Here is a 24,759-nt window from a genome sequence, read left to right as displayed (position 1 = left end):
AGTGCCACGGCCGGGCTGACACGCTGCTGTCCGCTCACAGGCCGGACTCGCAGACCTTTTCCGCTGCAATCGCTCTGTTCCTTCTCTCTCTCACTATATATAAATATATATTTTCGTATTTCTGCGACTCTGCCCGCGCCCCTCCTCCCGCTCTCCCCGCCCTCAAGCGCGCCCGCGCCTGCGCCGTGCCGGGCGCCTCAGGCGGCGCATGCGCGTCCCGCCCTGCCGCCGTGCCCGGCGCCGCCTCCCTCCTCATCCTCCCTTTCCCGGCCTCTTCCCCGCCACCTCTTCCCGGGGAAGGGACGAGGGCGGCCGGAGAGCGGCACGTACCCGCCGCCATGCAGATCACGCTGAAGACGCTGCAGCAGCAGACCTTCCGCATCGACATCGACCCCGAGGAGACGGTGCGGCCATTCCCGGGCTCCCTCCCCACCCCCGCCATTTCCCTCCCCCACCCGAACCACCATTCCCGGGACGCGGCCGTGGACAGGGATGCGGGGATCTGTGCCCTCGCCCCCCAGGAAAAAGGAGGGACGGACTCCTCCTGTGGAAGTGGCAGGAGATTCAGTGAGGGGTCAGGGCCGCGGGGGTGGTGCGGTGTCCGCCCTGGATGATTTTGGGGGATTTAGGGCCGCGGGGAGGGGGGTGATGAGGGATCCCCTTTTCCTCGGGATGCTGGTGGGTAGGAGTGACTTCCCATCGCCGAAGGAAAGGGGCTGCCGTGGCCAGACCTCCGGCGGAAGGACTTTTCCCCCCCCTTGTTTTTGAGGAGAACGCCCCGGAGGTGGGAGGGGGAATAAATATCTCACGTAGTCCTGGGAAGGAGAGGAGCTCTGTAGGAAAGGAAAGTTTCTCCTTTCGGGAAGCGGGGTACCGTGGGTTAGCAGTCAGTGGGGCGCAGTTTTATAATGGGAGCACTGGGAGAGGGGATATTGCGGGAGCATCCCTCTGCCGGGGTGGGGCTGGGGGTCCAGCAGAAGGAAAACGTGGTGGTCTTTCCCATCCTTCCATGGATTCCTACAAGGGAAAGGCTGGGAGGGTTGTGGGGCTTTTCTGCCGGGGCAGGAGCATGATTCTGGGGTTTGCTGCCAGGTGCATCACAGTGTTCCCGGGCAGGTGTGTGGAGGTTTTATTGTGTGGCCACACGGGGCGAGCTGCAGTGATTAATCAGTGTGCACTTAGGAGGGGAGGGAGCGCAGCAGAGACTCTGCTGACCTCGGTGCTGGGGGGTGTGATGGGGTTCACGGCAGCCTCCTTCCCCCTGCCCAGCGCCTTTGGATGCTGTGAGCGAGGAGGAGGCGTGTTTTGCTTCCAGGTGCACACAGGAGCCCGCTGGAAAATCCTCGGGGAAAGGCAGTAGGAAGGGCCCTAAGCGAGTTGGCAGGGTTGGAAGTTGCCTTGTCACTTGCCTGAGCAGAGGTGGTTGTTTTGATAGCCAAGTCCAGACACACTTGTGGCCTTGGTTTGAAAGATCTGGGGAGGCTGGCAGCTTTCCTTTCCAGCCACCTTTCCTGTGACAGGTGGGCAGTGAAGCTCTAGATACTATGGGGCATTGTATCTGCTTTTATAAAGGCTCTTGGTTCACCCTCTTCCCTCATAAGAAAATAAAGGATGACAGTTCAAAGTTGGACTAAGAGCTCGTTTGGGTTACCATTGTGACTGAGGAACATGGCAAATGCCCTAGGAGAAGCAGGGCTCAGAAACCTTCAAATGTTTAAAACATAAGTCTTTGCTGTTACTGAGAAAACTCTCTTTTCTTTTTTTTTTCCTTTCTTTTTTTCCCCCTCTTGCTCTCTGCATTCAGTAAGGTCCTGGGAAGTAAATTCAAGGAGAGGACTGAAGGAATGTTGCCAGTCAAAGCCCTCACCAGTTTATGAGACAGCAGAATGCAATGACTGGAAGTTGGATTGTGGGAAAATGCGACTGCACCCTCTGTTTATAAATGTAGCTGCTACAGTAGCTCAAAATAAAAATATTCCTCATGAGCGTAATTTCAGCTTTTGGCCAGGAATGAGTGATAAGACAGAAGAAATCTGGTAAAATTTGAGGGGAACTTTGTTTTAAAAAGGACAGGATAGAGACTTGATTTTATTGTATTAGCTGTAGAGGTGAAAAATGTGTTTAAATTTCTGTGGCACACTTCTTAGAAAATTACTAAGAAAATAACTGTTGGAAATACTAAAAATCATAGAACTTAGTAAAGAGAAGTTCAGCTTTGAGCCTTCACTTACAAACTGAGTCTTAAAATCAGAAAACACTTTGAAATAGGCTATGTTGAGGAAGCGCCTCACAAGTGTGTGCTTTGAAGTTCTCAGTCAGATTTTTTTTGGAATACACGGATTTTAGCTGAAAGCACACTGGTTTCTTAGATTAATTTCCTGGGACCTTGAAACGTGTTTCATGGAGTTTGGGAAACATTACTTTTAGTCTTTGGACCATGTGTGTGTTTCTCAGAGGTAGGCTTGTTTACTTGGATTTCTGCCCTGTGCTGTGACAAGGCCAAAATTCATGTAGTTGCGATAGGCACAGGAAACCTGTTGCTCCAAAGCCGGGTTCTGGTTCTGTAAAATTGCTTTTGTGCTCCTAGCAATTTCTCCCCTTACTCTCAGTACCCAGTTTAATCAGGAGAGACTTGATGTTACTGTGCAAGGCAGCAAGGTTTAATGCTTGTAACTGAGAGCTGTCGTTGATAGGAATATTTAAACCAACCTCCAGTAATAATTTGAAGCAACATACTTCCCAATAACTCATTAGCCTTGCTAAGTAGCTCTGTGCACAAGCAACTGGTCTTTTTTTTTTGTCCCCTATTAAATACACAGTCGAATTTTAAACTTGCCTTCAGTAGTGTGACTAGTTTTGGTTTGGTTGTGTTTTAAAACATTGGCCAAGTGAATATTTTGAGTGAGTGAAAACTCTGCTTGAAGCTATTACCTTGCTTGGCAAAGATACTCTCAGGTACCCTGACTGACTAAAGAGGATGAAAATATTTAGCCTCAGGCCCTATTATTGGGGAAGGCCTGTTATCAAATTGAATTTTTGCAAACCTGGTTGTTTTTCCCTTAAGTTTTGTTATGGGTCCATCAAGCTCCGCACAGGGTGGATTTACCCCCTTGTGGTGTTCCAAGTGGGGCCACTCAGGGCTTGAGCATTTCGATTTAACCAGGGTAAACGAAAGCATGTATCCATCTGCACAAGCTGCTACTTCTTTTTGTTGGCTCTCTGTGAGAAAGTAAACATGTTAAACATTGTGTTAGGAGCAAATAATAAGCGCTGTCTGACACTGGTGCAGCCCTGTGTGGCCACATCTCTTGTCTGAGGTGACACTGTAGGGTTTTAAATGTGGCACTTCTCTTGTAGTTACCACTGTGTAGACACGAAGCAGGGTTTTAAAAATCTCCAACAGACGTTCTTAACTTGGAGAGTGAAACACCAGGCAAAAGTTTAAGTCTGTCCCGTTTTGTTTTCAGCTCCCCCTGCGCTGTTAACCTAAAAACCTGATTGTCAAAATGCAGAGAAGTGCAAGGAATATTCAGGATGTCAGCAGTCTTTTGGCTGCAGCCTGTGTGTCACACAATATGGGCTTTCACATTTCGCTGTTCCCCCACAGCCCTTGAACACCCAGGCAAAGCCAGCTTGTTTAACACCGTGTCAGCAGAACACTCAGCTGTGGAAGTCCGGGCTTCTGCCGTGTTCTGGTGTGTCCTTAGCATGTGTGCGCTTTATGTGGAGGTTTCGGGACGCTAACGTTACTGTGTCAGAAGAATTAACTTTGTAGCAGTTCTGGAAAAAAAATCGGGCTGCTGCTGAGTGAAATGGTGAAAGCTGGTTCCTGGGCTTGTAACTTGTGAATGAGCGTGAACAAGCCCTTAAAAACCTCCTTCCTACATGTGTTTCAGTTAATCCTACAGCAGTTGTGGGTAAGAGGGTTGTTTTTCTATTTCCCTGGGAGTTTCATCATTTTATGGTTAGAGGAAAGTGCTCAGTTCAAAATCCAGAGGTACCCTTCCAGGTTAAAGATGTTTTTCAGGTCTTGGTATTCTTTTTTTAAATTACTCTTTGGGTTGTACAGTAGGTATCTTTCTCCTCTTCTGGAGGATTGTTTCGTTGTTCTTGCCTCTCTTTAGCATTTTATTATTGTGTGTGTATGTGTGTGCTTGCACAGGCAGAGGAAGTGTGAGTTTGAAGGGCTTGTACTTGCTGCTTGTGGTTTGATACATGACTCTGCAAAATTGTAACTTCAGAGATCACTAGAGTATAGCTCCATTTCTCCCCCATTGTTTTCATATCTTCTTCACAGACTATAGCATTTTGGAGTTTTGGTCTGTTACAATTTATGATTGTTTAATTAACTCCCTAGGGGCTTTTTGCTACTGCTTTTCTTTGGTGGATAGTCCTTTTCTTTTTCCTGATTAGACTTAGGATTTTCAAGAAAGGAGGTTGTTCTGATTCTTGGCTGAAGAAGGCTAAGCTTTCACAAGTACAGGAATATTTTCCTGAAATTCTAGTGAGTGTTTTAAATAAAATTTCCAAAGAACTTTGGGCAGGATGACACATTTTTTTAAAATTTAATAAGGGAAAGGATAAGATAGCATAAATTACTTAATACAACTAAAATTATTTTATTCATATTGGAATATGTTTTTGCATGTTGCCCATTTTTCAAATGCTATGGCTCTGCCCATATTTTTTCAACTACTTTATTGAGGATGTTCTTATCTAGGTTAGCTGTCAGCAAAGAAAAGTTAGCTTTGTACTTTTAATAATTTGGCAGTTTTATGTGCTGTATTTCTCAAAATCTAAACTTCCCAAGGTGGCCAGTACACTGAGAAGTTAAATATAGAGATTGTACACACTTAAAGATGGTTCTATACATATATTTAAGGTCTGTTTTGCAGTTATGACTGGAAAGCATAGGGTATCTGTCCTTGACATGGATAACAACAGGCTGGAAGGTGTTCCCTTTGAAAGCTGGTGAATAAGGAGAGTATGTTTTAATTAAGAATAATAAATATGAGCAGATGATCCTGCTGCTGGCTGGAGTCCCATTGCTGCCCTTGTGTGTGAATATCTGTATTTACTGACAAACCTTTCGAAAACATTTTCTTTGAATTCCTGAAACACAGAAAAGGTTATCTGTAGGTGTGAGGTAGGGGGGTGTAAACTTCAAGCGCCGAGGGGTACGGCTGGCAATGTTTTCTCCTACCAAGGTTTGTGTCTTTGGTCAAGGTTCCCGTGGGTGGAGTGGGCTCAGTGGAACAAATCTCCCTGTGTTTCTCAGGACGTGGTGATGTGCAGCATGTCTTACCTAGAGCCTGTGAGGGTGGCTGTCCCTCTGCGTGCTGCCCTGCAGGGAGCACCAAAGGAACGGGAAAAGGAGAGGGAAGGGCTTGCCGCGGCTGTGAGCACACAGAGCGTTGTCTGCACACCGGCTCTGGTTCTCCCCCTCCTTGTCTTTCCCTGTGTTTTTGTGTCAGAGGCATGCAGTGTTGGAAAAGGGGGGGTTTTTTTAGGTGTCTTTTTAACATTGATCGAAGTGGGTTGTCAGTTTTCTTCATACTCAAACAACTGTGGTCACTTTTATACTTGTAAATTGGCTTGTGGGGAATATGCCTATTGTAAAAACTGTGTGCCCAAATCTTCAGGAGGATTTTTTTTTTGTGCTAATCAACAAGACCGTGCAAGAGTCACCACTCAGAATGTAAGCTTTCTTCCTAAAACAAGCCTTTGTGGCTTCAGAGGCAGGACTGTCCATCTTGCTATTTTTCTTCAAGCTGCAGATAGCTGGAAGCTCTGCTTTAGGTTGACATTTGTGTTCCTCTGTTAGTACAAAGCTGCTTTTAGTCACCTTTTTGCATCAGAGAACTGGCCCCGGTGTCTCCTCTTTCAGACAGGGCATACATCAATTTTGAAATGCAGGGCAGAAGTGTGTGGAGGCCTGGAGGCCAGCTTTGAAATCAGAAATGATTACTCTTGATCTCTGGTCAGTGCATAATGATTACTAGACTTAAAAATTTCACTTGTGTGTAGATGAGCTCAATTTTGTAGAGGAAAATAGAAAGGTAGAGGTAATTGCAGAGAAAGTAAATTTCAGGGCAAAATTTGGATTTTTACCTTGACAATTCCAGATTATTTTTCTTCAGAGGATGCTGCTTCTTTCTTTGTATGCAAACTTCAGCAGCAGTAAATAAAGGAGCATATGAATGCTTTATCCTGTCTGTTTTTAAATGCTGGAGTAATTCTAGATGCCTTGTTTATTTGAGTACAACTGTTTTTTTTTTTTTTCCCAGGCACTTACTAAGCTCATAAGCCTGACTGGATTCACAAGGCTCTTCCTCTCCTGTGGTTCTTCCCAATTACTGTATCTGTTATGCCTTTGAGGCCTGAAGTAGGGCAGTGATCTTTTCATGTAACCACCATTATTATTGCCTTCTGACTAAATATGACTGTCCTGTTTAGAAAGAAAATATAAGAGAACACTGTAAATGGAGTTTTGTGCCCGAAAAGCCTGCTTTTATGATTTGTAGAAAGAAGTAGCTGGAACCAAATAGATTCTTACCAGAAAAAGAACTGTAAAGCATTGACTTACGAGCTTGGTAATTTCTTATCCTCTTTGTGTTTTCAGTAGTAGGCACAGTATTTGTCATTAATCAGTTGCTGATCATGGAGTTTGATTAAGGGTAGTAAAACCTGTTGCACTGGTCATTTTGTTGCTTCATTAGCAGGTTTATTGTCTGATACAGCTGCATTGTCCTCGCCTGACTTTGAGCAGTATCTATGTAGCAGTATAGCATGTGGTAAATATATTTGCAAGGGCAGTAGGAGGAGAAAATTCAGGAATATTAAGCTTAAATTCTAAACAATTTTTCCGACTATGATGCCCTCCCTCAGGGAGGAGGAAAAGAGCAAGCCCTTTGGAGCAAAATCTTTTGTCCTTGTCTAACTATGACTTTTCTCAAAGCCTGGGAGAAACACGTTAGCTTGCTACAGAAAAGATGAAGAGTGGTACAGAATTATAATGCAGATTTGAAAACAAACCCTCTGTGCAGCTTTTGTTCTCCAAAAGAAGCAGTTCAGCAGAGCTAGGTTGGCAGTGAGGTTCTTTCAGAGTTGGTCTCTTCACAGTCCTTCAATTCATTTGATGAGAATTTGATTACAAATTAACAGAAGCATGATATCACTGAAAAACACAAGGTTGAATATTGGTACCTGTCTGCCTAATTGAGGGTCAGACTTTGGTAAACAGCTCTCAAATGAGCAGCATGGATTAATTGTAATTTGGTTCATTAAAAGGTGAAGCCCTGAAGATCATAGATCCCGAAACATCCAGGGAGAGTAGTGATGCTCTTCTTCAAGTGTGCTGGCCACCTGTTCCCAAGGACAGTGAATTTCTACCTTTGGAAAGAGGTGCCTGGAGCCTGTGGAAAACTGTGACTCTGACATGAAACTAAAGAGACCTGCTTGGTTTAGCTCAAAGTTTTGGTGAAATTATGTAAATGTTTTACACTGGCAAGCATCAGTGGATGTGGGAAGGCTACTCATGCTTGAATGATATCATCACGACAAGAACAAATCAGTATTAATAGTCTATGAGTTAACTTGGGGTGGAATCTAGCAAAAGACTTCCAATATCAGAGTAAACTTTGTAGCAGCCTCGTGGTAGAGGTAGCAAGCAACCTTGTCTGTGGGTGCATCAGATTCCTGATGGAGATCATGGTGTGGAAGATGGGTTTGTGGCTTGATGTCAAAAGAGATCCATTCCAGCTTTATATTCAGTTTCTCCCAACATCTCAAGAAATTCAGCAATTTGTCTTGCCCGTGTAATTATACATTAAAACTGATGAAAGTACACTGTTCACCTTTTCATTAGGATTTATGAAATGAGTCTCTGAATAAACTGATGATTCTTGCCTCTTCTGTGTTAGCATTTATATGAGGTGGGAGAAATGAAAATCGGTGTGTGAGAGGGAAGGGAGGAGGGTGTGTGATCAATGGGAGCTGCTTGCCTGGGTGGAACCCAGCATGCCCTGCTTGCTTAGCTGGCAAAAAGTGACTGCAAGGAGCAACTGGGAAACTCAGCACTGGTGATTTCATGAAGAAACCCATTTTTAGATGCAGTTGATGACTGGTATTTCTTTGGAAGACCTCAGTTTTTCAGTTAGGAGTCAGTCAGCTCTAGCTCTTTATTAAACAGATTGCAGGGCATAATGGATTCTCGGGGACGTTGCGTTCAGTTTCTGAGTAGTAGGGAGAGTTTCACCTCTGAGTTCGTAGGGGGACAGAAGAAAGTCATCTTGGCTTGTAAGTGTGCTGTTTCTGAATCTTTTGGGTAAAGTGTTTGTAGATGAATTGATGCTCATTCTTAAAGTTATTGCCATGAAGTAGAGGCTCTGTTTATTGTGCTGTGAAATTTTATAAGCGTAGAGGAAAAATGGGATTTGGTGAGGTCTGAAATACATTTTGAACCCTAATCAGGTTGACTAAAGCTACAAAGCCTGAAGGTTTGGTTTATGGATCTGTATTTATGAGTAAAATAAATCATAATCTATGAATTATTTCTCAGTTTGATGGATCAATGTGCTGGGTGTGCTTCCCCAAAATTAATTTTCACTTAATAACCAATGGTGGTGCTGGAGTTAGGTTCTCAGCAACCTAATTTGCTAGAGGCAAAGTTTAGGATGTTACTTTTTTCAGCCTTTCACTGCACCAGCAGCTGGAAGATGCAGTTGTATTTTCTGAAAAGCATTGAGAGGGCCTCTCTCTCTCTTTCTCTCTGTTTTTTAATTCCTCCTTGAAAATGGGGCATCTATAGTTTAAATCTAAATTAAAGTGGATCATACTACTGTCTGACATACAGGTTGCTGCACCGTTATGCATTTTCCTCTCTTAGCAGAATTAATGGCACAGTTATTTCTCACTATGCCTTTAATCACTCCAGTTGGAACTACAAGGGGAAATTCTCTGCCACTGGAATGTTACTGCTAAAATTGATGTATCTGATCTTATCTATTCCTTTCTTTTTTCCCTGAGAATTAGTATTGTATCCTCTGCAAATGATGTGTTTCTGGCCTCCTAGGCTAGGCAGTGATGAAAGCCAGAAGATAGGAAAGCATTATTTTAGCCCGAGTGTTTTCTTGAACCTGTCTCTAATAGGAGAATGATGAAGTCTGCAGCTGACTGTATTTTCTTGCAGGTTCAGGCTCTAGTAGTTAAGAGTTGGTTTAAGTCCTTTTGTTTGTTCCTTTGAATAGTTGTGATCCAATCAGTTAATTGTATTCATTTGAGACAGGACAGATTCCCTTATCTAAATCACTGTTCTTTATAAAGCAGTTAAGCAATGCTCTGAAATGTTTTTGAATGTAATCTTGAAATTACTTGACTATTTGATGGTATTTTCAGTTTTAAAGGAGCAACTTGAATGACATGACAGAATTTTAAATTTGTGATTAGGAGCCCATGGTAGAGTACTGTCAGTCACCATAAGATATTGAGTACCTTTGGATGGCAAAAGTTCACAGTAGAGTGAATGTCCATTTAAATGAGAGACCCATGTAAATGATCTTCCCCTTTGCAAATGGCAGTGTCCCTGGGCATAGATGGCAAAATACTGTAAATTGGCTCAGTTATGTTAAGCTTAAATTTCTTTTAGATTTCTGTAAGCTGTCAGCCAGAGAACAGAAGTAATTTAGGATATAATCTGTTCTTAAACTGATTGATGCATGTGGCAAGAATACAGGCAGAGAATAAAGACCAGCACTGAAAACTGTAACAGGCTTTTCTCCTCAGGATTTCCAGTCTTTTCAAGAATTAAGAAGTTAATGGTGGCCTCTGTATTGGCAAGCTTTAGCCAAAGATTATATCTGTTCTCTAGGAGAAAATCTCTAGTCTGTTTTTATGTTCAGAACCACTATGGTTCTGTAACCTCATGGTGTTATTTGCATTGATAACCATTTCTCTGAGGCAATAAATACCAAACTGCTTCACGTGGATTCAGTTACTGCATAGTAATTAGCACGTGTCTTCAGTCTGTCCTGACCTAGACCACCACAATAATAAAAATTATGTCAGTATTAGTATGCAGAGAGGGTTTTTGGGTTGTGGAAGGGGCCTGTACAGCTGAAGCACAGCCACCTGAATATCCAACAAGGCTAAAACTGCCCGTGGGTGCTGAGTTAGTTTTCCTAGGTGTAATCCTGTGGGATATTATGGGACTGTGTGCTCTTGGTGGTGCTCAGCACAGGAAGGATGTGGACCTTTAGGAGCTGGTCCAGAGGAGGCCATGAAGGTCTTCAGAGGGTGGAACACCTCTCCTATGGAGACAGGCTGAGAGAGCTGTGCTTGTCCGGGCTGGAGAAGGGAAGGCTCTGGGGAGATCTTGGAGACCCTGCCAGTGCCAAACAGAAGGTTCTTTATAAGAAAGATGGGAACAGACTTCTTAGCAGGCCTGTTAAGAGTAGATGTAAGGAAGGAATTTTGTACAGTGAGGATGGTGAAACACTGGAACAGATTCCCAGAAATTTTTTTTTTCTCATTTCCCTTGGCTCTATGGTGTAAATGGAAGTTTGCCTACGTCTGGAGATGAATGCCACCTGCCAGAGGGATGAAAGCATAGTCCTGTTTGTTGCAGACTTTAAGGAAGGGGGGATGTTTTGGGAGGTTTTGGAAGAGGGCAGTGCCTCAGGTCGCTTGCAGTACATCAATCACAGCACAGTAATAACAAGGGGAAATGCTACATGCAGGTGGTCAGCAAAGGCAAATGAATTGTTGGATCCTCCTACAGTAAATATCTTAACTCCTTTTCATGGATCCAATTATTGTGTAGTAAATCAACGTGTGTATTCAGTGTATCCTGACCTGGACTATTTGCTGTTCAAACATTTATGTTTGAAAGAACACATCTTGGTTTTGTTCTCTGTGGGAAAAAGACTGTTGTCTGGAATAAAACAGTAGAAAACAAAGGAGACTAACTAGACATTTGAAGCCAGTACCTTGATTTATGCAGTGGACATGAAACAAACTTTAATTTTCTCACTGAAAATAGATTATGCACGTTAGTCACATTGCAATATTTCTTACAAATCTATGGCAAACCTGGTACCTGGGTATAAAAGAAGTAGTCTGGAGTCATTATCTTTAAGTGATTGGTATAAGAGCATAAGAATACACAAGGAGAGTGTTAAAAAGTAGACATTTGCACACATAACAGGCTTTTAACATGATTCAAGGGATTTGCCCTAGTGCATGCAGGACTTTAACTGAAGTTGTGTGAAGTATTAGACATTATTAAAGTTTAGGGAAAAAATCCTTGATGGCTTATCTGTGGTGAAGGAGATTGTTCAGTAGCAGCGTGAGTCACTTCCATCCTTAAAACTGGGGAGGAATTAACAAGCTCATATTTTTAATTTTCAAGAAAAGATGCTTTAAAAATAAATGTAAATCCAAGGATGGGACAGATTGTTGTAAAGTAAGTGCGTGAGAATGCTGATTATTTCAGCAAACTACTGTCAAGTTTGATTATCCTCAGGACTTATGGGTGGCAGTGAGCTGCTCTCAGTTTTGCTGTGGGAGAGCAACTGCCTGGTTGGAGACTAATTCCAAAGCATTTGGCAGGTGCTGGGATGGCATGCATGGTACAAAATACCAAAAGCATCCTTTCTTCATCTGCTGGGGAAAAAGAGCTGGCTCCCTATTTTTGTTTAGTACCATAGAGGGAAGCAATATGTTGCGTTCTGTATCCTTGAAGAGCTTTATGAAATAGATTTTTTGAACGTTCAGGAAAAAAAAACAAACCCAACCTTTGGAAGGTGGTGTTAGCTTGTAGTAATAAGCTCATAGCAGATTGGTTGTCTTTGTTTTCTCTGTGCTGGGAGTGTCTGCAAAAAAAGCAAGAAGAATTGACTGTGTGTGCATGTAGTTTGTCTTAAAACATGACTGCAGATGTGTCAGTGCAGGAATGCTCTTACAGGAGCTTGCTTTACCTCCTCAGGGTAGCATTACAGAGCCTTCCTGGAGAACTGAGACCATTCTCATGTATGACAGCAACTAGCAGGGCCACTTGAGCTATTGGTGCTGTGAAAGTGTGGGTGATGCATTAGTGCAAGCAAGTAAATGTATAGGCTTAGAATTGCTGTGTGAAGCTCCAGAAATTGTGGTGGAGAGGGAGGAGTTGAAAACAATTTATGTAAGATAAGCTTCTGAACATTTTGCACAAGTCTTTGCATATGGGGAGTTCAAGGTTGGATGTCATGGTGATCTTACCAAAAAAAAAAAAAAAAACCAACCCAGGCATTCCCTGAAAAGTGGTTATGATGATGAAAACCTTCCTCTCTGTTTGTAGCAGCTGTATCCTCTGCATTCAGGGAAAGAACAGGGCAAATGGGTCAAGAGATGAAAACATTTTTGCTCCCCAAATTTCTTAATTTACTTTTTCACTGTGTTGTACACTCATACAAATAACTTCACATGGAAGAATTAATTAGCTGATTTGATTCTGCACAGGAGACTATTTGGGAAAGGGGCATGTTGCTCTGCAAAGTGGTTACAGTGACATTCTGAAGGCTGATAAACTTGACATAATCAAGGCATGATTGAAACTACTCTTCAGTATTTAAAACTTGAAGTATACTTAATTAGGTTTGTACTGTGAACTTTGTTTTCATTAAGACTGTTTTTGTGCTTTAGGTGAAGGCACTGAAAGAGAAGATTGAATCAGAAAGGGGGAAAGATGCCTTTCCAGTAGCTGGCCAAAAACTAATTTATGCAGGTAATGAATATTCTGAAGATAACTTATCTGAACATGCTTTATTTTATGTTGTTGTTTGACTTGGATGTGAATGTTAAGTCTTCTAAGAATTCTAAGAACTGAAGTACAGACAGGATAAAAAACCTCACTAACACAAAAATTAACTCAAAGGGAACTCTTGATTTTGAATTAGAATTTTTTAGGTTTTAATGCATGTGTGTCATCTTTTCTCTTGTAACATGATGTCTTAGGGATATGCTGGGTGAAGAAGAAATAGCTTTTTTTTTACAAAAATTCAGGATTTAAGCAGGTAAAAGCTGCTGTTCTGGTTTAATTCTTTTATTTTTCAATTTATACTGTGTATAGCTGAAGCATTTCTGTATATACCACAGAGAATCAAAAACTAGATTATTTCTTTTGGATTGACAAAACAAACCCACCACCAAATCCTTGCTGTACAGAGGTACTTTCAATAGTTTTAAGCTCTGTCACTAGAAATGTGCATTATGTACTAGCAAAAAGCAGGCTAATGTCAGTTAAAAACATGAAATTAACTTTATTTGAGCTTTATTTTACTTGCCTTGTTCATTCTGGTGCTAATACAGAAATCCATTTTTTTTGTTCTTACTTCATGTCAGAACTTTGGTGCTATTCCAGTACTCCCTCTGGTGTTTTTTTTTTTCTCTAAAACCGGGTTTGAAAGAAGCTTTGGTGGACTTTTCACTTTTGTCATGTACTGCTGTGTAACAAGTGTTGTCTCTTTCACTTGTGATAAGCCAAAGCCACTGTTAACAGTGGAGAGATGCTGATGGGAGAGAAGTTGTGAGTCTCTGTGTTTGTATAGCTCCTCTGGACCACATCTCACAGCAAGTTTTATGTCCCTGGTACTTCAGTGGGGGCAGTGCATGCCAGGAGCATGAACGTGGAAGTCTCATGCACAACCAAGAAATGGGAACCAGGCAGAAGGCTTTGTGCAATGTGTGTGACTGCGTGGCAGTCTTAATATTGTGTTACTGTGATTGCAAAAATCAGAGATTGCATAAGATTCTGTGACATGACTCGAGTGTTTTGTGAAGTCAGAATGTACCTGCAGTATTGAATAACCCTCACAAGCAGTAGGAAATATAGGAAATAAGATTGAGAATATAACATTATACAGAGACAGATTCTCTTTTTTTTCTTTTTCTTGGACAAGAGATATGAGGGTATATTGATGACATTTTTACTTTTATTAAAATGAACTGTAGAATTTTCATAGTTTGGTAAAGCAAAGTGATACCCCCAGCTGACTTTGATTAGAAGGGCTCTGATTGTCCATTGTGTTGACATCTGAATTAGGGTGAGCTCTAGAAACCCTGAGAGTGGTGGGTTCTGAGAAGACAGGATGTCTGTATATATATTTTCATAAAGTATATATATATTATATTGCAAACACATTCATTAAAGCCTTCCCTGAAGTGCCTATAAAAATTGTGAGTAAACCCTTGTAGGTTCTGAGTCAGATGCTACAGGTATTGCTATTACTGCACTATGTGTAATACTTCCTTGAATATTTGACCTGCAAGACTGGTGGAACCAGTCGTTTGTGTTCTGAGTGCCATAAAGTGTATGTGTTGCTTGATTTCCCTGCAGTCATCAGGATGTGTCCTTCTGGTTGCAGTCCACCAGAGAGGTTATGAAATGGAAGTAGTCTGTGGCACATCTTCAGAAAATTAATCAGTTTAAATTGTAAAATATTCCCTGAAAATTCTGTAGTAGAAATCAGTGCTATAAAACTCACTGAAATACAGACTTGTTTTTCTGATTTGTGGTGCTATCTCTAAGTCAGCTTATTCTAAGAAAAGGCAAAGAGTGTGTGGTTGACTGTGTTCCTAAGTTCTTGTAGAAGTGATGCAAATCTGTTTTGTCACAGTACCACCTCTGCGTAGGAAACATCAAAAGTCGTAGTATAACAGAAGTTTCTGGGTTTGTCTGATAACTTTTTCATCCTTCTGTCCAGGTGGCAAGTTATGGAATGGTTCTAGCTTTTTCTAATGTTTTAGCCTTGCAAATTGTTAAAGTTGCAAGGTCACACACTTGTTATTGCCGGTAATGCTCTTATCTGAAGAGCAAATGGAAGATAAGTAGAAAGGAATTTCCCTTACTGTGTAAGCAGACATAAGTTACTTGGTTAAGCTTTTTGTCTGTTAATGCTTTTCCTCTGTATTACGTGTATCTTTGTTATGGATCTTTCCAGATTCCAGTGAATCTTTCCAGACTTCATTCTTTTATTTTAAATGGCTTTAAAGCATCTGCAACACTTAGGGCAGCAGCCCTCAAGCTATCCACTACTCTGTACATCACATGAGGAAAACTGTAGCTCTGCTGCCAAAGCTTAATGGCCACACTGCTTTTTGTTGAATTAACAGTTATTTGTAGTCTGCATAAAACATGTTTTCTTGAGGGAATCCCAAGATCATTTATTGATTTGTTAAACAGCTTCTTAATTTCTGCCTGTTTAATTTCCCAGGTAAAATCCTTAATGATGAAACTGCTCTTAAAGAATACAAGATAGATGAGAAGAACTTTGTGGTGGTTATGGTGACAAAAGTGAGTAATCACTTCTTTTGAGTAGGAATCTTCATTAATTTAATTCTAATTTTTTCTTGTGATGAGTAGTTGTATATATCCATTCTAAAAACCAGTGGAATTTCATCATAAGCAAATTCAGATCAACAGTAAAAAGCTTGTGTGAATAGATAAAAAATATTGCTTCATAGTCTTGGTTTGCCTAGGCTGATTTTTACTTTTGCTCTGAGCTGAATGTTTGTATTAAAGAAAAAAATTGCCAATGGTTCATTTTACTGTTTATTCTTTCATGTCTCTCTGTTATTTTTTTCCCTTTTATTATTAAAAGGACGAAGGCAACCTAGGTAGTTTGTGGTTGAATCTTCTGTATGGAGCTCTTCCAGCCTTGCCATGTTGCTTTTCTTAGTTCATGGCTTTTTCTCCTGTCAAACTCAACAGCATAAACCAGTAGAGACAGGATACATCTGGCAGTAAACAAACCTGTGGGTTTTGAAAGCCTGCAAGTGCAATTTATAGGGAATGACTGTGACACGTGTTTGAAGTATTTCTTCTCTGAACCACTTGTCAGGCTGCTTCCAGGAATCAAGCCACTGCTTTTCCAGGCATTCCAGACCATTGCGATCTGAATCAAACTGGCTTCATTTGTGTTTTGGAATATTAAATTAATTTTGAAGCTCGAGTTCCTCCTCCTAACAACGAAAACATGTTTTCTGATGGCCCTTATTTCTATCTAGTAATAGTAAACATAATTAAACCAGTGGGCTTGTTAAAAATAACTGTTGTTGCTGTCTTCCTGAATGAACAGCTTCCTAATTTGTGGTTTGCTGCAGGGACATTTATCAGTACAAGAAAACAGGTGCAGATGAGTTGTCAGAGTCCAGTTTTTCATTTTCTTGATAGCAGAAGGCTCCAGAAGAGAAGTTGTGCAACTGCCACTCCTGGAAGTGTTCACAAAATGTGTGGCTGTGATACTTAGGGACACTGTTTAGTGGTGTGTGTGGCAGTACTGGGTTAGTTTCAATCATTTTAGAGGTCTCCTCAACAATTCTATGATTCTAAAGGCAGATCTCTGTGAAGAACTGCTAAATTCAGTATATTCTGATAATAAAGGACCTGTACTTTGGGCATTTCTTCAGTCTTACAATCTTTTTGCTAGTCTTGGAGCTCAATTGCCCTTTCCTGATTCTGTTGTGGGTAAGACATGCCCAGTCATGTAGGCAGAGATTGCTAACTTTGTCTGATGCTCAGGCGTTGTTGCATTAAGGGTTTAGGAATCCAGCAGAAAATAACCCCCGTTGCATTCCTACTGTGTCAGTGTTTTTCTCTGAGTGCCTATTAAAATGTTATTTGCTCTGCCCATCATGTTGGAAGCTATTAATTCTTGAGCTTTACCTCTCCTTGCAGACAAAAGGAGGAAGTAAATGTTTTCTTCTTCAAGCAGGCAATGTCTGAAAGTGGTGGTGCACCTTGAATAAGTAGTTTTGTTAAAGTTCAGCTATTTCTCTTGGAAAGGCAAAGATTGGGGTCAGCTTTGTAAGCCCTTGGGGCTATTTCTGTATAATGGGATTAATACTGCATCCAAGAAAAATTCAGGTTGCCATTAGAGATGTGAAGATTATTTCACAATTGCATACAAGTATTATTCACTCCAAATATTCTGCTGTAAATTTGGTAGTCCTTCATTCTGCTGTATCCTTGATGCTTACTTCATGAACTGAAGTATTTGAGATGTTATTTTAGTGCTCTGAATGCAAAGATTGCATAACCAAAACATGTTGCAGGTGAAGTTTAATTTTTTTTTCTCATCTTGTGTTCCAGCAAACATAATGAAATGTGATTTCTGTCCTAATCACTTTTTTCCACATCTGAGTGGTGAGAAAAGCTTATGCTTGTTCTGCAGATGTTTTTTGGCAACTCTCTTGGTTTCTTCTGGAAAATGTGCTTTTGTAAAACACAGGATTGTTTTTGTATTTAAAATATTGTTGCCTGTAAATATTTAGATCTTTACATTTCACTTTATCCTCAGAGTGTGAGTGCTCAGGTGTGTGAGTACCTCAGTGACGCTCTCAGTTGCTTGTTTAAACACAGTGAAGGGCGAGAGAGAATTAATGTCTTGCAACATTTTAATGTTGTGCTTGATGTTGAGGCAGCGACAGCAAACACAAATGGTCTTAGCAGAACTCAGAGAGCCGTGGATTTATGATCTTTGTTCTGTGCCTGAACTCTTTTGTCCTCCTGTAGCCCAAAGCAGCAGCTGGAGTGACTCAGCCGTCAAATGCCACTTCCACTGTTGGCTCAACAACTGCAGCTCCCACAGCAGTTGCTGCACCAATCCCTGTTCCTGCCCCTGTGCCAGCTCCTGTCCCTCCACCACCAGTACCAGATGCAGTGGCTTGTGAACCAGCACCTGTGAGTGCTCCGAAAGAGGAGAAGCCAGAAGAAAAACCACCTGAGGCACCAGCTGCTCTCAGTCCATCATCAATTGACAGGTATGGATAAGCCTCCAAAAATGGGTTCCTCTTTCTGTTGCTTCTAGTTTTGATTTTAAGTTTTTATTACGGTGTTAGGCCAGTCACTCTCTCCATTCTATATAATTTTTCTTCTTTCTTGACTGTAATTTCAGTCTCTGACTCAAGTATGATATTACTGATTGTGAGAAGCACCTCTTCTTGCTTGTGCCTTCTGTGGGAAGTGTGGTCTTGGGAACAAACCTGTGGAGGGGAGAGTTAAATGACACAAGATTTGAGCTCTTGTTAGGCATTTCAGAGTTGCTATCGTGCAAGTTTCTTTTCAAGCTGAGGATATTCACCTGCAGCGGGCGTCTACTGCTCACAAAGCTCTTGAAGTCTGAAGAGAAATGTGTCCTGTCGTGCTCATAACCTGATTGTGCTTTTGATGATGTTGGTCAGATTCAAACCATAAATTCCTTATTGCTGTATGAGTCTCTTAATTTTTGCAAAGAGCTTTTTCTTCCAAAATGTAGGATGTGGTATTGCTCTTAATCATGTAATGCTTTAAAGCTACAAGGTTGGGCTTTTTTTTTCCCCTGAATGTTCTTTGACCCATCTGCAGGTAATTAATTGTGAAACCTGGGAAAACTTATCACCTCAATTTTCTACAGTTGAGAAAATCAAGTGGAATTTAGAGGTTTCATCCCTGTTGTATGCTGTTGCCTTTTTTTGCTTAAGTTGCCGAAGTACTGCGTGGGATTAAAATGTTGTTAACTGGAATTTAATGGCCCCTGAAGTGCTGCATAGTATCAAATCTTCATTTTTCGTGCTCTGGGTTTTAATTATTTATGTGTTTTTTCTGGGAATACTGGTGCACAATACAGTATTTTTAAAGTGATTGTATTTAACCACCAATGAATACTGATTTGATGATAACAAAGCAAAACTTGCAATTGCCTAATGTCTTGAAAAACTGATCACAAATTTCTTGCACTAAATACAGACATTGATGTTTTAATTTTGCAGTTCTGAGAAACGAGTATCTCTTAGAAATGGAATGCAAATGAAGTTTCATTTATCAGTCAAATTAACTTAGTTGTTAAAAAATACTAATGAGTGGGGTTATTTTCTTTTTTTTTTTTTCCCTGCTCAGTTTGTCCAGTGGGTTCAAAGATCAATCTGTCATACTGAAATAGTGTTTTTCATGTAGAGATTGCAGTTTTGTAAAACTGCAGTAAGGGACCCTCAGTGTACACACTTGACAGGGAGAAACAAAATAATTTAACATAGACATCAAAGTTATTACCTGCCTTGAAACAGTGAATACTGTTTTCTTCTGATTTGCTTTAGAAGCTGAATTACTAAGGCAAGATTTATTGACCCAAGGCCAGGCCAGCTGGCGTCCTGCTTTGTCTTTGATCTTTTTTTGATTGTAAATCTTAACTACTGACAGATTCTAATGAAGCATTCTTGTTGGAACAAATTATTTCTTGCACAGATCTTACAGAGATCTTGCTAAGTTCCTTGCTGGATTTTTAGTGGCATCTTCTGAAAACATTCAGATCAATCTGATGATCTTTCACTTGCTGGTAGGAGTTGCCAGCTCTGGTAGCCTGATAAATGTGAGGCTTCTGCAGCTCCAAGTCCTCAAGTCTATCATGTTATCAAGACTGTGTATTCCCAAAATATACACACAATATGGATATACCTATAAATATATGTCTGCCTGCTTAGGTCAGCTCAGGCAGGAAAAATCCCAGCACTCATGCAAGATACATCAGCCACATCCTCTCCCCCTCTGGCTGTTTAGAGCCAAGCCCACTACTGCAAAATGAAAATGTACAAAACTCAAATGAAAAATATGAATTTCTCTTTTGATAGCTGGCCCCTTAGAGGTTGCCAAGTTTTTGGTACCAGGGCATGGGGACTGCCTGAGCCCTGCCACCCCATTCCAGGCCCTGATAATCAGATTCCCACTGCACATGCGCACACACACACACACCCACACACTCAGAGAGCTCACCCAGGAACTGGCTGCAGTCCTTGGCCTTCAGACTTCCACACTGGTCTCAGCAGTTGCTGGCTCCACAGGTGTCTGGATCCCTCTATCTCACAATTCCCTGTCCCTGTGAACACTTGGAATGCCACATACGTGCATATAGAATGGAGACACACACACCCCACACTAAGAAAAATTTTTAGAAGCAGAACTTAATAAAAAGACAGGATGGGTGGGTGGTGAGGTGCAGAGCACGGCCAGGCAAGTGTTTCTTATGTATGACTGGCCCTTTTTCTCCTCTTTTTGCTCTCTTGACCCATCCTTTTCTTCTGCATGGTGCCTTAAGCTTTCCTTTCCCTGCCTTTGGTTCCTCCTCTGGATTTCTTCCCCCAGCACTTTTTCCTGGCACCCCACAGTGAGTTGCACCACCCTATGGGCTGTAGTGCCCTTGAAGGAGTCCTGCTGACCCACCCTGGGTGTCACCCTGAGATCAGGGGGCTGATGCTTTAATTTTGCTGCCCTGGGAACTGGGCAGCTTTGGCTGTAGCTGATTAAAACTAGTATTCCTCTGCCTAGTGTTGTGCCTCTGTGTTCCTTGCTGTTCATGGAGGTGAGCCTTTAATCCCGTAATTTTACAACTTTGATAACTTGAGATGGAGTAATTGCAAATGTTAGCAGTTTATATTCCTGAGAAAGCAGTATACTGAGGTTTTAATAAGTGCTTGCCACCAGCCTCCTTGGGTCCTCATTGAGGTCAAGCTGGTGGCTGTGGGGAAGCAGTTAGTGAGACTGCTGTGTGCTTTTGAAAATCCACCTTGTTCTCCCACCCTTTAAAGCATTCAAGCAAGCAGATGGCTAATCCCTGAGCAGATGGGCAAGAGCCAAACTTCTGGGGGGTAGCGGGGGAAGGTTGGCCTTGTTTTAAAAATGCTAGCATTGTAAGTTTGTAAAAATCTATTCTCACTATAGGACCAAAAGCGAGCTCTTTGGAAAGCTTTGTTGGTTTTTTAGAAACAAAAGGGGCTATTAGAGTTACAGCTGCTGCTGCTTTTTTTTTTTTTTCTTGTTTTTTTTTGAAAAACAGGAAGTTTTCCAAAGTTTTGTAATTACCATTGCACTTGTCTTCATCTTACAGTACAACAGGTGATACATCTCGATCAAATCTTTTTGAGGATGCTATAAGTGCACTTGGTAAGTGGAGAGTTTTTTTTTTTTAATGTAGACATTATTTTGGTGCAGCAGAAACATGACGGATTAGCAGATGTTGACATTTTCTTCTGTATCTGTCATTGTTAAAGTTGTAATCAAAGTACTCTTCTCTAAGACCTGAAGTTGATATCTTGGAACCAGCTTCAAGACCTGAGGTTGATATCTTGGAACCAGCTTCAATATTCTTCTTTACTGAAGAATATTTCCCTTTATATATTTTTATTGTGTAAAAGGAAGATCCTTGCACTCCTGCTTTTTTCCCCCCTTTGCTTTAATTTCTCTTCTAACTATTCACTTAGAAGCAGCTTGAATAGGAGACTAGATGTAAATATGTGTGTGCTTTTCATTTTGGCACACCAGAGTGCAGGGCTGGTAGAATGGCTGCCTTTATTATTCACTTGTTTCAGCTTTGAAAGTACTTTGCTTTTTGACACATTAAGATTAGATAAATTCACCAGATCTGCTGCTGAGAATAAAATACATGCCTCCATGTATTTACAGTCAACTTACTCTTATTTTGACAGTTTAAATAATCTTTGTTTCTCAGTGAAATAGACAGAATAAAGACAACAGGAAGCTCTGCCCATCATTTATGCTGATTTGGGTAGCTAGGAAATTATTAGGCAAACCCACAACTCCTTACTCCTACTGAAATTTTTGGGTTGTTTTGGAGTGTAACAAATTCAGGTACAGAAATAAGGAGGAGGTGGGGTTTTTATTCTGTCTTTTGTCTTTAAATATGAAGCTCCAATTTGGTACAAAGAGTGAAACCAAGTAAAGAGTTTCACTTACATTTTCATGTGGATATATTGGAGGCAGGTGCTGTAAATTAAGCAGCGCAGGGTGATTTAGAAGCAGCAGTAATATTTTACATGACTTAGTGGTAGCTACTAGATTTAGTCTGTCCAGCTGCAGCTTAGATCTTAGGTGTGACATACTGTTTTAAATTGCATGATCCAAAATAGCTGATGGAGGAGACAGGAGACAAAAATGTAGCACTAAAACGAAACTGGCTGAAGTGATTGGTGTTCCCAAAGGTGGTTCCTTAACCATTCATATTATCTTAGTGGCCAAGATGATGTCATCACCAACACTCATGTTAACAGTGTTGATCAGCAAATTAAATGAAGCTGGTGGTCTTGATTAAAATCTCTTCAAAGTTGGGGAAAAGAAACCCAAAATATTTCAAGAGCATCACCTCATGATCCATTTTGTATTGGAGTTCTTTGGTTGGTGTCTGATGGAGTAAACCCATGTGTACCTAACATGTTTGGGAATAAGAGGTATTGAGTGTGATTTTCTGGGTAAGCATACTGTGAGTGTTGTGAACCAATAAATTTTCAAGGACAATAGGCATGAACTCCGTTCTTTTTCTTTAAAAATTGTCCTGAAGGGAATTTGCTTGCACAAATTGATGGAGTATGTTTTCACATCCTAAGTTGGATCCGACACATATTCTAACTGTGGCTTCTCAATTACATTGTCTGAAATTAATTGACTCTGCTTTAAAAACAGGGATTGTTTTCTATGATTTGCTGTTGTTTTCAGTTAAATGCTGAAAAGTGATGTGGCTTTGTGTGCTCCATGAAGATCTGCATGTCTTGCAGTCCTTGTGCAACCACATCTTTCACAGGAGCAGCCTAAGATTTCTTTAGGGCATAGGACGAGAATTATTGTGGGGAGTGTGATGAACTGGATTTGAGAGTTAATCCAGCTTTAAAACGTTGCTTGAAAGATAAAAGGAAAGAGCAGAATCAATTCAGCATTGACCTCAAACATTTCCACTAGCACTAGGGACAGATAGGCCTGACTCTGTATCATGACATTGCTGGTGTGCAACTTCTGAATTATTATTCTTGGTCTCGCTCTTGCACAGCTTATGAAGTAGACTGTATGGAGTACATGCACCTACATTTTCAGTAATTCTGTTTTCCTCCTTTGGCTTTTAATTATGCCTTATGTAGCAGCCTGTGCTACAGGAGCTAGCCAGCCTTTTTGCATCTTTCTCCTGTGTCAAATCTTCTAGCCTCTACCATGCTTATATTGAAAAAGCAATACAGAAGTGTTCAAGTAGTAACTAATTAGATCAACAGGTGTTCTGTCTGCTTGGTTAGTTTTTTAGGAGTAGTAAGGGTAAACTAGTGCTGTGTAAGGAAGAATGTGAGCAAAAGTAGCAAAATCATTGTGTTGGGACAATTATTGGCTTGGCTTTTTTGCTTCCCTGAAGATAGAAGTATAGAAGTATGTATCTTAAGAGAAAAGTTTAGGTGATTTTTTTATTTCACATTTGAAAAAGTGCAGGTAGATGTGAAATGAATGATCTTGTAGTTCTCTATGAAGACATGAAGAACTTACCATTCCTTAAACTCAGGTTGGCACTATTACTTGGAAGCCCAAATAATAAATAGTCAAATTAGTCAAGGCTTTTAAAGCCTTTATTTATGGATAATGCACAAGTACCCTTGGGCTAGGGCTGTTTTTATTGCTTGTTCTTGAGCATACTGCCCTAAGTCATACACCCACTGAGTGTTTAGAAGCACATGTTAAGAAATAGACAGTGGGTCTGTTTTAATGTTGGCTTGAGTTAAACACCTTCTCCCTAAGGGAATAAAATATCATGTTTTCTTTGGTTCTTTTAATTACAACTTACTTGCTTTAACAGAGTAGCTCTTGTATTTATTTCCTCTGGGTTTTTTTTTAATATTATTATTAATTAGTTGTTTTTTATGATGGCTGTTAATTGTTTAGCTTTCCTGTCACTAACTTGCTAGTTGCAGAGTCAGTCAGTAGTAGGATTTCACTGAGATCAGGAATACCTTTATCCAAGGAAGGAGATGGTATTTTAATGCCTAGGTTTGTTTGTGGCTTTTTTCCTGCCAGGAAGATAACCTTGAAGATTTGCCCAATTACAATGTATGGTAGAATAGCTACTTTTTTTTTGTGTAATTGTACTACTTGCTGTCTGCATTTGTGGCAGGAATATTAAAGGGATTATGAAAAGAGATATTGATTGTCCTTACAGTGACATTAGTGTAGTGAACATTTGCCCTTAAATAGTTCCATATATTGTGTGTGTGCCTTTTGTCTTGATTGCTGCAGGTGTGGGACAGTTTTCATCTATTTTTGCTGTAAGAGGTGGGGGATTTGATGTGATGGATGTCTAGTCAAATGTTAAATTGAGTGAGAAAAATTAAATGAGATAACTTGATTTCCTGAACCCCCATTGAAGTCCTGAGTGAGTTTCCTAGATACAGCTTTTAAGTCTTCTGCATGATTTGAGTTGGTCCATATTAAGTTGATTAAATTACTGTGATCATCATCACCAGCATGTAGCAATATATAGCAATATCTAACCACTAATTGTCATCTATCTAACAACAGCATAGCAGAAAGTCTTTATTTGGAAAATCCTCAATGGCTAATAATTTGACAGGCAGATTTCAAATTAATACATTTCCAAATGTGAGCTGCAGGAGACTTATCTTGATTACATCAGGAATTGAATATTAGCTGTGAGGATGCCCTTGACCTTAAATGAAAACTTGAAGAGAGAACATTATTTCAATTACAAGTACAGAAGTATCACAAGTACTGCTTTTGTCAGTAGAAGTTTACATTATCTTCATTACCCTTCACTATTTCCAATCAAATTCATAATGAAACCACTGAATATATTTGGAATTAAAGCCACAGAACCACGGCTTGTTTAATATGAAGTACTCTTTTCAATGAACAACTGAAATTCAGGTGGAAATTACACTTACTCATTGAAACTTTTTTTTTGTGTGTGTGTG

General features: G+C 40.7%; 1 protein-coding gene across 1 annotated transcript in view; it reads left to right on the top strand.

Moving 5' to 3' along the window:
• Positions 1–232: 232 nt before the first annotated feature.
• The window catches only part of RAD23B (RAD23 homolog B, nucleotide excision repair protein), a 35,664-nt gene continuing 11,137 nt past the window's right edge, over positions 233–24,759 (top strand). Inside the window, exons 1-5 of the mRNA XM_066568803.1 lie at positions 233–404; positions 12,679–12,760; positions 15,249–15,328; positions 17,549–17,796; positions 20,892–20,947. Coding sequence (XP_066424900.1) covers positions 339–404; positions 12,679–12,760; positions 15,249–15,328; positions 17,549–17,796; positions 20,892–20,947 — 532 coding nt within the window. The 5' untranslated portion in view covers positions 233–338. The remainder of the gene's footprint in view (positions 405–12,678; positions 12,761–15,248; positions 15,329–17,548; positions 17,797–20,891; positions 20,948–24,759) is intronic.

Source organism: Molothrus aeneus, chromosome Z (assembly GCF_037042795.1).
Source record: "Molothrus aeneus isolate 106 chromosome Z, BPBGC_Maene_1.0, whole genome shotgun sequence".
Classification (NCBI taxonomy): Eukaryota; Metazoa; Chordata; class Aves; order Passeriformes; family Icteridae; genus Molothrus; species Molothrus aeneus.
Note: the sequence above shows the minus strand (reverse complement) of the source record. Positions and strands in the feature narration are given on the sequence as shown.